At 35.6% G+C, this 15,040-nt stretch overlaps 1 protein-coding gene across 1 annotated transcript in view; it reads left to right on the top strand.

Moving 5' to 3' along the window:
* The window catches only part of LOC106665855 (LIM domain transcription factor LMO4), a 159,436-nt gene that overhangs the window by 96,487 nt on the left and 47,909 nt on the right, over positions 1-15,040 (top strand). Inside the window, exons 3-4 of the mRNA XM_024229486.1 lie at positions 12,449-12,744; positions 14,820-14,957. Coding sequence (XP_024085254.1) covers positions 12,473-12,744; positions 14,820-14,957 — 410 coding nt within the window. The 5' untranslated portion in view covers positions 12,449-12,472. The remainder of the gene's footprint in view (positions 1-12,448; positions 12,745-14,819; positions 14,958-15,040) is intronic.

The following is a 15,040-nucleotide window of genomic DNA, read 5'->3' on the forward strand; positions in this document are numbered from 1 at the left end:
ATCTATGCCTTATTGAGTAACTTCTAGTATCTCGGTAGCGATGGAAACCACTTCGGACACATTGACTTCCAACATTTCTATGATTCTTGCCGAATCTGTATTACTTAAAACTATTCCTCAAACAAATATGAAACGGTCAGACAAAAGCTTTGCAGAAAACCAACAAAGAAGAGATTGATTATTCAAAGATTTATTTCCAAAATCCAACCAAAGCATGTGTAATGAGAGTTGTCTTTTCAGTCAGCCGAGAGCAATGGGTGATCAGTGTCACAAAGAGTTAGGGTACCAGATCATGGCTGCAAAGACGGGAGAGGGTGTATAAACAACTGCACTACGGCCTAGCGCAAGAGTGTTCCAAGTTCCAACCCCAGTATCGCGTACGTGGGAATGGACTCGTAGTTGGTCATGGCGAGGTCCATGGCGGGTACTTAGAGTAGAGCTTGTTGTTCGGTGGTGCCGTTTTAGGCTTCCTTTACCGAAGGCTCCTTCCTCTAGGGTTGGTTAGAAAGTCCTCTAGAAGCAAAACCGAGGCCGGAGCGAATCCGGTAGTTCCGTCGATGGAGGGGCCACGGTTTATCAGCAGTTGCATTTCAGCACCAAGAGAAAGGTTTTCCAATAACTATGCGGCACACGGTCGACTGCATTGATAATTTGACCAACCCCCTTGAGACGAGGCAAGCGGGAGAAGTCGCTGAGTTTGGACGAGGTGGCTTCTACAGCATACCTCACAGGATTGACACGAACCACTTGTGAGCGTAGGTGAATCGCTCCTATCTTGAGAATCTATACGTGTGATAAGGTTAGACGCGCACGTTAAAGACCCTCAGTGCCTTCCTTTTCTTGGCATTAGGACCCCAATAGAAACACACATACACCCACACAGATATATATATATATATATATATATTTTTTTTTTTTTCTTCGGAAGCATTCAATCTGCAAATATCCTGTCAGTATTCGAAGTTTTTCTTTCTTCCTTTGAACCTAGAAGAATCTAGGATTGTTTATATCTAATAAGTGAATTCGAATGTTTCCTCATTTTCTTTTTGTCTAAGATACTAATTGGTAGTGTACCTGTGCCCCGTAGAAGGGCTCAGAACCTATCAATGGAACAGCAGCCACTTTCATTGCTAGGTGTAGCAGGAGGAGTTAACAAATATATCGAAACTCTATAATTCAATGAACTAACAATTGTAAACATAATTAGAAGTCGTTTTAACACTCAGAGATGGTTTATGTTACCGAAGAATCATAAACAACTATTCTCGCCTGTCTCGAGAAAGAGAAAACTCAAAGGTTTTCTGACTGTAGAACGATTGACTATACGACGACAGTGCCCTTGTACTTTATAAGAATATCCTCTAAGTAGAGGTGTTAAATACATTGAAAATGATATTCCATACCAATGAATCTGAAACTGTCCTGTAAAGGAGTTGTCTTTTAAACAGAGAAGTCTTTTATTAAAGTTTCACTGATTTTTTTAGCGCTTGTGAATTCGCTACAACTGTCAGTTTTAGTACAAATTTGTTCCCCATTACACACTTAAAATCATAAGAATAGGGTGACCGAAGGGGTGATGGGGCATTTTGATCTTCCTATCATAACAACGAGGATCAAAATGATCGGAAATGGCCAAACTTAAGATTTACCTTTAGAACATTTTTTAAATATTTAATGCTACACCGCTAGATTTTTTTTTCATATGGATGAGATGTTTTGACCACACACGTGGAAAACAACGAGCACAGTCCCAATACATAAATGTCTAATATCCGATTATCCTTGTTTTATGTCCCTTAGTTTAAATTCACTCAACAGAAAATCAAATATTAGTTCCATTTTATTTCGAGGTCCGATTGACCAAATAATCGATTTCAATTAATTAATGTGTATGTAAGGTATTGGTTGAAATGAAAAAGTTAGTGTCACGAGCGGGATTCGAACCCACGACCTTCGGCTAATTAATACGTCGCTGCTCTGCCACTTGAGCTATCGTGACTTTCATCCACTCGGACACCAACGAATTCGAATCCCGCTCGTGACACTAAGTTTTTCATTTGAGCCAATACTTTACATAAAGATTAATTAATTGAATCAAATATTAGTGTTGATTCAAGGAAGGTTTCTATTAAAGTAATTTACACTATTTCATCTTTCCATGTAACAGTAACACCTGTAAATGTAAATCGGCGGAAACCCCGTGCGAAATTGAGCGACTTGATAGGAAAATGAGAAAAGAAAAGAGGGAGTTAATAACGTCAGGAGGACAGAGCTCGTCTATACGGACCGGATAAAAAGTGTATATTGGCAACAGTATGGAAGGACAGGAGGGAGGGGCGATTGAAAGAGATGAAGACTTTTGATGAAAACTCTGATTACAGTCATAGATCATCCCAGGCTGACTAAACCACTTCCATCGAACCCGGGCTCCCCAACGTGGAATTGTAGCATTTATTGCATTTCATCATGCTTTGCCCCCGCGCCGCCCCCACAGCCCCCAGCGCCAGATGCCGCCCCCCGACACACTCACACACGCGTCAGGTATGGTAATTCACTTTTCATAAAACGCCGGCCCTTCCTCGCGCTGCCCCTCTCAAGAATCGTTTGCCTGTTTCTCATTTTAATACTTTCAGCGCTAGAAACCTATTTGAGAGTTCATAAAGATAATCGTTTTCCGTTAAGTGGCTGTTTGCATGAAAATTGTGTACGCACGTATGTTTTTCTTTCTTCAAATTGATTCGTAATATTTTATGGTGCTTTCTAACTTCATTTCTAGAGAATCGTCGGTAAAACAATGCCAAAGCAATTACACAATTGGAAATTTTATTATGATACTTATCGTTGTCAGTAGTAGTTAAATGTGTATTTCAGCTCTAATTGCTTCCTCAAAATATACCTGCTCTGGTTGATCATGTAGAACATTTTGTAACATTATTATTAACTCTGGTCCTCTTTGTATTGTTTTGGCGGTTATTTGAATACAATCAAGACTAATTGATTATATATTTTCTATATTAAATTTTGTATATAAAACTTCTTTCTGTACTTTTTTCTTTTTTTAACGAGGGTTTGCAAAAGCAGAGGTTATATCAACCCTCAGGATGCCGGTATTTTTGAAAAAAAAAATCATTTGAAAATGTCCAGCGGCCCTGCATTCGAACCCGGGACCTTTACCTTACAGTGATGAGCGCCGTATCAACGTCTAAACCGTTGCGGCCACTGACGCCCCTTTTGTACTTTCAATCATACCTATGTTTATTAGATATATTTTGAAATAAATTTTTTATCTCAACCAATACCTTATTACCACTAAATAATAATACCTCGACCACGAACTCTAATGAATTTTGAAATAAAGTTTACTTGTAACGATAAATTTTCCTATATTGCAAGTCTTAAACAATAATTTGTTGTCTTCGTTGTGAACAATAGTTTATTTAAATTCGCCCAAATTAAATCCAATTTAGTTATTTATTTTATACAGCTATCATGCTTACGCTAGGACGTGACTTAATGTTAATCGGAAGCTTTTCGGATTATGTTTATATAATCATTGTGCGTAAACATCAGGGAGGCTAGTTCATCCGCCAGGAAAACCATCACTCTAATTATTTTTACTTGATTATAGATTAATTAAGTAAGTATAAAACGGCATGTCCTACTGGAATAATTGCAACTTAATAATTATTCAAGTTTTTACAATCATGACAGCTCAAGTTATTACTTATAATTTATTGCCCTATATTTCATGTTTTTGAAAGTAAGGTTGACATTTCAATCCACACTCCTGTAATCTGTCTTTCAATTAATGTTCGTTATTTACCTGGAAAGGAAAGATTTTGAGTCTCAGGTAAGACAGCACCTGTACGCCTTTATCTGTCCCTCATGTCTACTATGCCACTTAAGTACTTAAATGCAACTGTCCCGACCTTTGTCGGCCAATGGTAGGACTCGTGTTCCGACTAATGTCTCACAAGAGATAAATCAGCCCCTGTTGAAAACGAGAAACTCAAACTTTCCGATTGATTTTTTCACCGGGCCGACAGATTAGATCTGTGTTCTTCGATTGCCGGCTGTCCCCCGGGTTTATTTTCAGTTTAGACCTAATGAGGAGCTTCACTGGGATACAAGGACGAAGTCCCTGGGACAAGCGTAATATACGGGACTTTTCAAAGATCTTCGTCGGACTCAAATCGGAATGAACTTGTTTACGCTAACCGAACACGGCTCTGGAGGGAATAAGGGTGAAATTAATTGAAAAAGTCATTTTTTAATATCCGGACCTTGTTTATAATTGAATCGACAGGATCAATTACGTATTGAAAATGAAAGAGGGAGTTCCTCATAAAGATTTTCTGTAATATATCATATTTATAAATTTACCAAATATCCTTTTCGTTATGAATTATGTCTGAAATTCTATTTTAAAAAATATATTAAAATTTACTTTTATGAATATCTTCAGTAGTCTTTCGTTGCGACATCATGCTTGAGCGTGCTGTATGTCTTGTTCATTTGATTTCCTTAAGACTTGACTCATAAATCATCACAAAAAAAAAATCGTACACATTTTGTTTTTATCGTAACATCGCAAAAATTGCATATGTTAAATGAGCTGCATATTACACAAACCCAAACAAAAGAGATAGAGCCTCATTTTCTCTCTTAATTTTCTAGGTTATATGTTAGTATCTGACATACAACTAAATATGGTAATAAACCATTCCCTACTGTTTCCTCTCCTTTCTACTCACTCTTTTTTTATTGTTGTATTTGTATTTCAAACAGACAAATCTGTTCAGCTGAGGTAATCCCTTCCAAATGGTTGTTTTTATTAAAAAGGACACTCATAATGCTGTTCGAGGTACCTGTAGTATCATTGTCATACCGCAATAATGATATGTTCCCTCATTTCTCTGCTCTGTTAAAAACAAAAACTGGAGGATTTTTCTTCCGTTTTTTTGTTTATTGAAAAAAAAAAGGTAAATGTTGAAAAGGGCAAACAATGCCAGGTATAAAGTTGTTAGGAGCCGGTGTAGGTCTGAGAAGTGCAGTTTGAACAATGGAAATTACTTCCAATACAGGGCATGCTGCGAAGAACCCAACGTGTAGTGGGGAGGCAGAGTAACTTATAATTAAAAACCAAGTTATAATTGACTCTGTGAAACGATATTAATTCCCCGGGTCGTATTGGCTATCTGATCCGAAGGCTGTATGGGAAAGTGGGCAAATTAAAGGAGAACCTATAACTTAGCCGGTTATTAAGGTCTCGAACTAATAGCTATCACTGGCCCTTGTTAAAAAAAAATCCATAGAGAGAAAATGAAACAAGATACCCGAACTTTTATGCAAGCTTTTTCGAGTCTGCTAACTTACTTTTCTTTTTTGTTCAGACATCGAGCCTATACAAGTCCTATATTGTCGATAAGTTCATTTATCCTTGAGGGGGGCATAATAATTTTGATGGCCGGTGCAACTTTTGAGCTCTATTTTAGAAAAAATGTAGAATTTTAGAAAGTCTTAATATTGATGTAGCAATAATGTAGACAAATCCAATTAGATTTCGTGGTCCGATTGACCAAATAACTTTTTTCAATTAATTAATCTTTATGTAAGGTATTGGTTGAAAGAAAAAGCCAGTCTCACGAGCGGGATTCGAACCCACGACCTTCGGCTAAATATGCCGCTGCTTTAACACTTGAACAGCTATCGTGACTTCGACCCACTCGGACACCAACTTCCCATCTCAACCCACCTTTTGGTGGGTTCCCTCCCAATTTTCCCTCCTTTTTGACAAAGGACAAATCAGACAAAGACAACAGTAGACAAAGTTGAAAATCAGATATATCTCTTTTTCTCTCTATTTTACTCTCTCTCTCATCTTTCACCTCTTTCTCTCTCTCTCCTCTTTCTCACTCTCTCTTTCTCTCTCTCCTCTTTCACTCTCTCCTCTCTCTCCTCTTTCTCTCTCCCTCTCTCCTCTTTCTCTCTCCCTCTCTCCTCTTTCTCTCTCTCTTTCTCTCTCTCCTCTTTCTCTCTCTCCTCTTTCTCTCTCTCCTCTCCCTCTCTCTCTCCTCTCCCTCTCTCTCTCTCCCTCTCTCTCTCTCNTCCCTCCCTCCCTCCCTCCCTCCCCCCTTCCTTCCTTTGACTTTCCTCTATCGTTCTTTCTTTATTTCATTTCTACTGATTAGCTTCAAAGTCACATTTTGAATGCATTTATTGTATAAACAAAGTTACAAGCATTCTGTTGAGGGTGTAAAGAAAAAAAAATGCTTGTAATGTATGTAATCCCTTCCAACTGAGGATTATGTATTAAATATTTTATGAATCGTCCATCGTTATTATTACAGTGTTTAACTTTAATTGGTTTGGCCTAAATTCTAATATAATGGTAGGGGAATCCCTTGATAGGAGGGGGTCCTTTGGCGAAGAGGGGCTATTTTTATAAAAACGATTCAGTATTATAAACCGTGTGGATCGTTAGCTTGGTATCCAGGCTCATTAAATATAATTGGCCGATAATTGACAAGTTATAGTGCTTTGTGGGTGTCCGCTAGTGGAAGATGAAGGGAAGCTTTCAAAAGGGTAACTCGAGTTCTTCGAGTAAGCTCACCTCAGACGTGATGGTTCATTATCGTTAATGAATGACGAAACACACTCGGGAAGGAGTTGCCTAAATATTAATTAACCAAGTTTCGAGTTTCTCTTTATAATTTTCAATTTACCCAATTCGGTATGAGAGAGTTCGAGAAGAGAGGAGAGAGAACTAGTTTTCCTCGATTTGGTTGGAACGAATGATTCTCTTTGGCACTTTTTCTTACAAACCAATTATTCTGTTTACAAACAGTGCAGTTGAATATATCAAATTTATACATTTACATGAGAATTGATTGTATCGAGGAGAAAGAAAGGCGAGGCCCTGACATGCCCATAACATTAAATTAGATAACTTAACTAATAATTAACCTAAAAAAATGCAGTAGAGCTCTCCTAATCGGAATGTGCGTTTAATGCAAACACGTTTCATTCCGCCGGAGGAAATTGTTTAGTTTGGATTTACACTATGGCCATTTTTCGCACGTCCATCCTAAAATCAGGTCTGCATGGTAATGATGGACCGGTTTAGGTCAATTTCAAGCCTATCATCGTTTTGGGGACGCGATATTCAGTGATGGGTTTCAAACAAAATTATTCTTATCTCAACTAAAAACCTTAATTAATTGTAAGATTGGTGAATTGAAGACCACGAAACTAGTGAACAAAATTATTATTTTGGTTATTATTATTTAAACTACCTGTGCATGCTTCATTGTCCTTGGGTGTATATCACCATCTCTGGTTTCACTGCTGATTCTGCAGTATTGAAGTTACCCGGCTTGACGAGCGTACTCAGACTTGTGGCCTCACGTATTCCTACCGCAATCCGTTCCCAAGGCGCGGAAAGGCCCATTGCATGGCAAACCTCGAGCGGCCACTAGTCCCACATTGCGTCATATTTTTTAATGAAGTCAGGTTTGATTTCAATATCAACGGGAGTACAGAGTTCTATAATGATTTAAAGATGTTGAAAATCAATTCGGTAGAAGAATGCACCCAACCACAACAAATCGTTGGGACGGGTGTTCGAGACCTACTGAGGCTTGTCATCCGTGGAGCCCCAATCTTTTGAGATTGGAATATTTACCGTCAAAACACTTGAAAGGCCGAGCCACCTCGAACAACAACGAGACTGGTGTTAGGTATGACAAACTCCAGACCAGCCTCGCCAAACCACAAGCCGTGGGAACTAGGCTTAATCCGAACAAGGCTCGGTCCCAATCAATTCGGTTCCCCAATGGCTGTGAATAGGTCACCTTTGAATTACCTCTTCCTATAGTAATACGCAATCTTGTTACTATTAATTACTGTGATGAAACGTCAAAGACCATAGCTAAAAAATAAAATCTTTTACCAAAAACCTTGCTTTTTATGCTTCCAATAGGTTTAATAATAAAGCATTTCCTTTCACAGTAACGACAAAATCTACAGTAATGATAATATATATTAACAAATATTAAGGTGTAATACCTAATCTGAAAAAATGATTCAACAATACTCAAAAATAATGTATTTACTGTGTTTATCTTAATGTCATTTATGACGTTACGGTTATAGATACAAGTATAAATCACTTAAGCACCTATTGTTTGAAATTAATAAACATGAGTTGAAAGGAAATGTGCGTCTGCCAGTCATAACCTGTGATAAATAATGTATAAATAGATCTCAAATCTTTGTCAATTAGTTCATTTGTCGTCTATAATATGTAATTGAATACGCTTATTTTGTTTTTGTTTTCTTTTGTGTCTTGTTTATTTTTTTAATTTATTTATTGAACTGATGTACCTGCGTATTTTTAGTGTTTTATACCTTTATTATATTTCTGTAACGCCTGGATTTTTTTTAATTTTCCGTAAACTGTTTTATTTTTAATGTATTTTTAAAGAGAAAATGCTACTTATATTTAATACGGACCAAGTGAAAAAAGTGCAATAATATCCTGGAGTCAACTGAATGCACATGTAAACAAATACTGTAAGTCACAAATTGTATGCAATAAAAATTCATTTGCATTCATGTACATTCATTCGTACATGACCTTAGCAAAAAATAAAGTTTATTACCAAATAACTTCCTATTTGTGCTTATATAATAAAGCTTTTCAACTCAAAATCAACCTAATAAATAATATGCATAATAATATCTATGAATAAAAAAATATTAAAGTTTGGTGTGATTAATTAATTTTATTTAAAGACGTATTAATTTTAAATTTCTTCGTGAGGCTAAGGAAGTGAATTACCAGTTGAAATTAAACTTTTTTGGTGTACATACATATAGACTACGCCCATGCCGATGAACCCTAGGAGTGATTTACATAAATTTAGGAAGTTTATCAGTGGCCTAGAACCCAATACTGCACACACACACACACACACACACGCTTGGCACATACTTGGCTTTCGTAATTAAATCAGAATCGGAAATGTAAAATAAAACGTTTAGGAAGTTTTTCATGGGAAACATTATTTGTCTCAATTGCAAAACATAAAAACCAAAGGTTGTTGGTACATATGCTCAAAGAAGAGCCAATGTAGCTTTTCGACGTTGTGATACCGGGGACATCAGATATAATCCTTAGAAGTTTTAAGGAAATTTTCAGAAGAATTTTAAGGGACATCAGTGAGAAAAACCAATCTCCCGCTGTGAATCCAGCGCAAAATTATTAAAATTTTATGTCATATAAATTCTTATTTTATGGTTTTGAAGGGTGCTTAAAAACTTTTGACCTACGTTAGTGGAAGCTTCTTTTTGTTTTTGTAACAACTTCTTCTAGCCTTTCTTTTCTGATTTATTAGTTCTTTAATTTCCTTGGGGTAGTTAAAGCCAATTGTTTTATGGATAGTCTGTCTAGTATTACACCATGCTGAAGTCTGAATGATTGAGGTGAACACCTCTGCTTCATTATCTAATTGTTCTTCCGTTTTTAGAGGAACATTAAGGACTGTTTTTGCATCCACGTCTAAGGCAAAACTACTCCAGTCAGTAGTTAAATTAACTAATGTTGGCTTGCATTGTTTTTTATTATCTTTTCACTTAGCGTCAGTATAACGGCTGAGTGATCAGAATTTAGATCAAAGTTTTCTGTTACTTTAATGAAGTTAGGAGAAACTTTTTTGGTAATAAAAAAGTCTAAGAGATCTGGTATTTTGTTGCAATCTGTTGGCCAGTAGGTTGGTTTCCCTGTAGAATGATAGACGCACTCTCGCGTAGCTTTCCTTAGTTCGCGGCCTTTGGTGTTAGTCAGTCTTGATCCCCAGTCGACATGTTTAGCGTTGAAATCACCGCCTACTATGAATCTTTCGCCTAGGTACTCTAGGAGTCTCGAGTAATCTGAACACTTTAAATTGTGCTTTGGCGGTTTAAACTCCTCTCTATTTTATGGTTTTGAAGGGTGCTTAAAAACTTTTGACCTACGTTAGTGGAAGCTTCTTTTTGTTTTTGTAATTTGTTATGTATTTAATGTTATTTAATACAATATGACATTATTGTCTCATATTACGAAAAAGAACGAATCGACTGATACATAATAACCTTGAAATAAATCCACAACAAAAGCAGAAAACCCCTGTTTTACCTACTTTCATTATAATCGTTCATCAACCACGTCCGTAGCCTATCCGTGTCACTGAAGGAACTAAAATTATATATTTTTAAAACAAAATTAGTATGAACTCGTTTCGATTATTTATTATGTTCATATTTTCTAAAATTGTATTATTACCTGAGATAATTGGGTTTTAAAGTCTAGCGCCATATTCTCTCCAGGAATAAATAGTAAAACACCACTAAAAATTATGAAAAATAACATTTATGTGGGATTTTTTAAAGGGGACAGGAATAAAATTTACAGATTATGGGCCATCTTGACAAACTGACTAATCAGCTTGAAATAAACGACTACCAATTATTTTTATTAGGTACTGACATTTTAGTGATTATATTGTCATTAGTGACAGACAATTTGTAGCTGAATAGGAAAGTGATTATATAATTTAGGTATCAATGTAGGAGGCTTAAGTAATAGGTCTCAAATAAATTTATTGGCATTTATAAAAATATATTTTCGAATCGTTATGTTATTATATAAAAAAATATAAAACGTGGGTAATTTTAATGCTCACATTTACCAGAAAGCGTTAAATTATTTCCTCCCATTTTCGAACATCGTTGGAAATTAAACGGGCATTTTTTTTAATGTGATTCCTCAGGTAAATCCTTCCGTGGAAAATAAATTATGCTCTTTACATTTGTCATTTGAAAGAACTGGCTCCAAGGAATAAACTAGTCAGGAACTTACAGAATAAATATTTGTTCCTTCGAGTCGAAGTTGAAGAGAATTCACCTGATCATGACATACTTTCTGAAAGAAATTGAAAAATTGGATTGTCCCCAGGTTAAAGCATACAATTTTAATATGGTTCTGCTTTTTCTAAATTATAAATAGATATAATTTTTTTTTAAATGGTTGTGCCGAGGGCTCCTCGATAAAAGAAATTTTTGGGTTAAAAATAATTAAATTTCAGATAAACTTGGATGATTTTTTGTAGTAAAAGTACTTTAATGAGAGATAAACCTCTTTCTATATATTAGCTCTATATAGAATAAAAAAGTAAAGTTTCTATATTTTCCGTTTTAGACCACATTTGTAATAAGAAAAATTCAACCCTGTTTATTAAACCCAACTGGCTTGCCACATTTGGTTCTCCTTAGCCCCCGGCTTCTACTCATTGCCAATGACTCACAGTAAATTTTGTGGGAAAACTTAATAATCAGCCGCCGCATTTCTGCCGTGCTAATTTTATACTTCTGATATTAAAGTTTAGTAACCAAAACGTAAATGGCATTAATTTTTTTTTTAAATGGTCTTCAGTTGCCGTCGAAATTAGACGGTGATTCAATGGTTAGGGGGCCTAAGAGATTTATTTCCTCACTGAAGATCCCAGCGGGCTTCTTTGGTGTGAATTCAAGTGTTCATTGTTGAACACATTTAATAGGATCCACTAACTGATATATGATATAAATCTTTGACCCTATAGGCTTATATGATTTTTTCGTTATTTCCCTACATCAACGACTTAAACGAAATGGTAATGTTTTTATGGTATCAGGTTGCAGATACTAATACATTTTTGTATCATATGATTACTTTCTCACACTCCCTTTCCTTTTCCATTCCTGTCCGCTCTTAACACTTGTTCTTTGTTTCTCTCTACCCCTGTCTCTTTCTTTCTCTTTCTCACCTATATTACTTTTTCTTTTTCTACTCTCCTGTCTGTCTCACCCTACCTTATATCAAGAGCATATAATTAAACTTCAAATTTCATCACCTTTTATTTGCCGCATTTAATAATTGTAATTTTTGTAATGTGTTATAAACAAACCCTCTTCTCAGGCTTACGCGGATCGAGAATCCCCCAAGTTGCTGAAATTCGTTTGGTGGATTGATCAATGAACAACGTTGTTTCTCCATGTTTAAATAGGAATGTAACGATGGATCCCAAATCTAAAAATAAAACACTTTGCAGTACAAAAAATAAATGTAATATCACGGATGACCAGACAATCGCGTCTAAAAAATCCACGTCGGCAGTCAATGACATCTGGACCACAGTTTATTTCCTTTTCATAAGGCATTTTAATAAGTTTTTTCGTCGTTTCTTGACTTCCTCAGGATGCCGATCAATTTGCCTTGGTCGTAATGCGGTTTTGAACATCCTCTCGGAAAGAATCATCTCTCCGGTCCAGTGATATCGGTCGTATTCCATCACGTAACGCAAATGACAACTGCCTTCCCAATTTTCTTGGACCGTTGTTCTAAAGGCGGTTTTTTATTTTTCTGTTGCAGGATTTCAAGCTGGCCGCGACAACAATGAACCCACATTACCACCCCTACACGGAGCTGCCGTCTCCTCACTCCCCGCCTCCGGACGGGGCGTACAGTAACGGCCACCACGTGATGGGGGGTGGAGGACCTCACGAACATCACCACCACCCAGCAGGGCCTTTCCCGCCGCCGCACCTACACCACCACCACCATCACATCAACAACAACAACAATAACAATAACAACAACAACAACACGACTGGGACTGCCGGAGGTGTTAAAGTGTGTGCGGGTTGCGGGGGTAAAATTTTAGAAAGGTAAGAAATTTATTTTTTGAATAAGCTTCAATGGTAGAAAATTCATAGAAACCAAATTTTTCCCGCAACTTTGAAATAGAAATTATTAAAACTTGTCAATAATATTAAAGTCAATTAAAGGCAAATATAATAGGAAAATACACACCCACATTTAAAAATTCATGAATAGTTCTGTCCAAATTATCTCTACAATTTAACCTATATTTTATTAGTCATATTTTTGATTATTTTCGAATATTCGCTGCAAGAATGACCAATTATTAATTGTGCTGATTTCGTTTATGTTGACCTAATTCAGTAATTGTTTTCAGGATTCATTCATAATTTTCATAAATATCGTTGTTTTTTTCTCGCTAAGAATAAAAATAAAAATAAAACTCAGTAACTTAATTTATTTTTTATTTTTGGGGTAAATATGTCAAATATTGCAAATCATCAAACCAGAATATCAATTTGAGATTTGGTTTTTACACACACATACACATTTTGAGCAATTAAATCTTTTGACAGTTTATATTTGTTGGTATTTTTACAGTGATTTAGCTTGAAAATAAATTATTAAATGCTCACTAGTTTAGAGAGGCATTTTTAAAACTGTCCAGAATCATGTGTTGTTCAGTTTCATTTTGCGTTTTATTAATTTTCTAGATCGTTCTTTTGACCGTTTCTTATATATTGGATTTCTAAATATACGAGAATGCATGGTTTTAGGTATTGGCAGATTTTTGACGAAGATTTTACGTTAATAGAATTGTTCATCACAATTTACTATATTTACTTGTGAATATAAACCCATCTTTGAGCTTTCTTTAGGAACAAAAAAACTATATTTTTATCTAAAAAATTTGCTTATAAGGATGCCGATGACAAATCTTATGGGTAAAAAAAAATAACGACTGCCTATTAAAGGATATAAAATTCCATTACAGGATGAATGGGTTTTTACCCCCAATGTTCAATTATTTCCTTAACAAAGCTCAACGAATGAATTATTGCAGGTTGGAAGTTTCTAATTTTAAGTCTCTTATTGCCTAGTGAGCTTTTGTACTTGAAGTGATTGAATACATTCAAATTTGTCCAGCCGATTATGTAGAATTCGGGCATACAACAAAAATATTTATGGCAAGAAAGGTGTTGAGGAATTGATTTCATAAATAACCGGAAAGATTTTTGTTTTAATGAGTGAGCCATTTGTTAAAAATTACATTGTAACGAGGTCGTTATTTTCTCTTTAGTCATAATCGCAGAGAATTAGCATTTTAAATTGATGAGGGTATTGTTAAAAAAATGTGCAAACATTGAAATTTTGTCCCGTTTGTTGAATGATTTATTGCAGGAAATTTTAACTTCAGCATTCACTGATACTAACTTAACTAACAGTTACCAAATAAACTTTTGTGTCAGAACGAAGTGTGACTATTGCTTACACCAATTTTAAAAGGAGGCTTTGAACTTCACGTAATGAAGGCCGTTTTTCCTTGATAGATTTAACCGATCGACTTGGACGGGAACTAAATAAGAGGTAAAGGTTTCCTCTTCAATCCGAGCAAATGTAATGATATTGGGGTGAGTCACTTCTAAGTTTATTGAAGGTTCATTTGGCTTTCCCCATGATCGATGCCTTTATTTTTATATAGGATCCTCGTCCAATCGCAAAGGTCTTTCAAGAAATGGGATCTTGTTGAAAGCGAATTACACATCTTCCGAACTTTCTGTAAACGAGAAACACTTTGTCTGTGATACAATCTGGTCGTCTTCGGCTATCAAGAACGTTTGTTTTCCAGGATTATAACTTCACCGTATATTGCTTAGATTTCATTTTTCACTTTTCATTCATGAAATTGGAAAAAGTAAACCAGTGAATTGAGACTCGGTTAACGAAAGTGTTTATATAATAAATAATTAATGAGAAGATAATTATGAAAATACAAACAGATTCGTGAACCTTATGATTCATGTATTTTCTTTATATTAACATAAAAGAAAATCTTAATTAGCTAATTGTTTTTATCGTAGAAACTTTCTATCTGTTGAATACTTAAGGTTCAGGGTTTTATCGATTTTCTTTATTCCAGGTTTCTACTTCATGCCCTAGACCGTTACTGGCACAATTCTTGTCTAAAATGTACCTGTTGTGGAGCGATGTTAGCGGATATAGGATCATCGTGTTTCACAAAATCAAATATGATTTTATGCAAAAATGATTATATAAGGTAAGAATTTTACTATTATTTTAATTTATCTATTGGGTCTTTTAGCTTATGATGGCCCGTTAATTACTGCCAATATTTACAAT

The sequence above is a fragment of the Cimex lectularius genome, unplaced genomic scaffold (assembly GCF_000648675.2).
Source record: "Cimex lectularius strain Harlan isolate CLEC.00 unplaced genomic scaffold, Clec_2.1 scaffold197, whole genome shotgun sequence".
NCBI lineage: Eukaryota > Metazoa > Arthropoda > Insecta > Hemiptera > Cimicidae > Cimex > Cimex lectularius.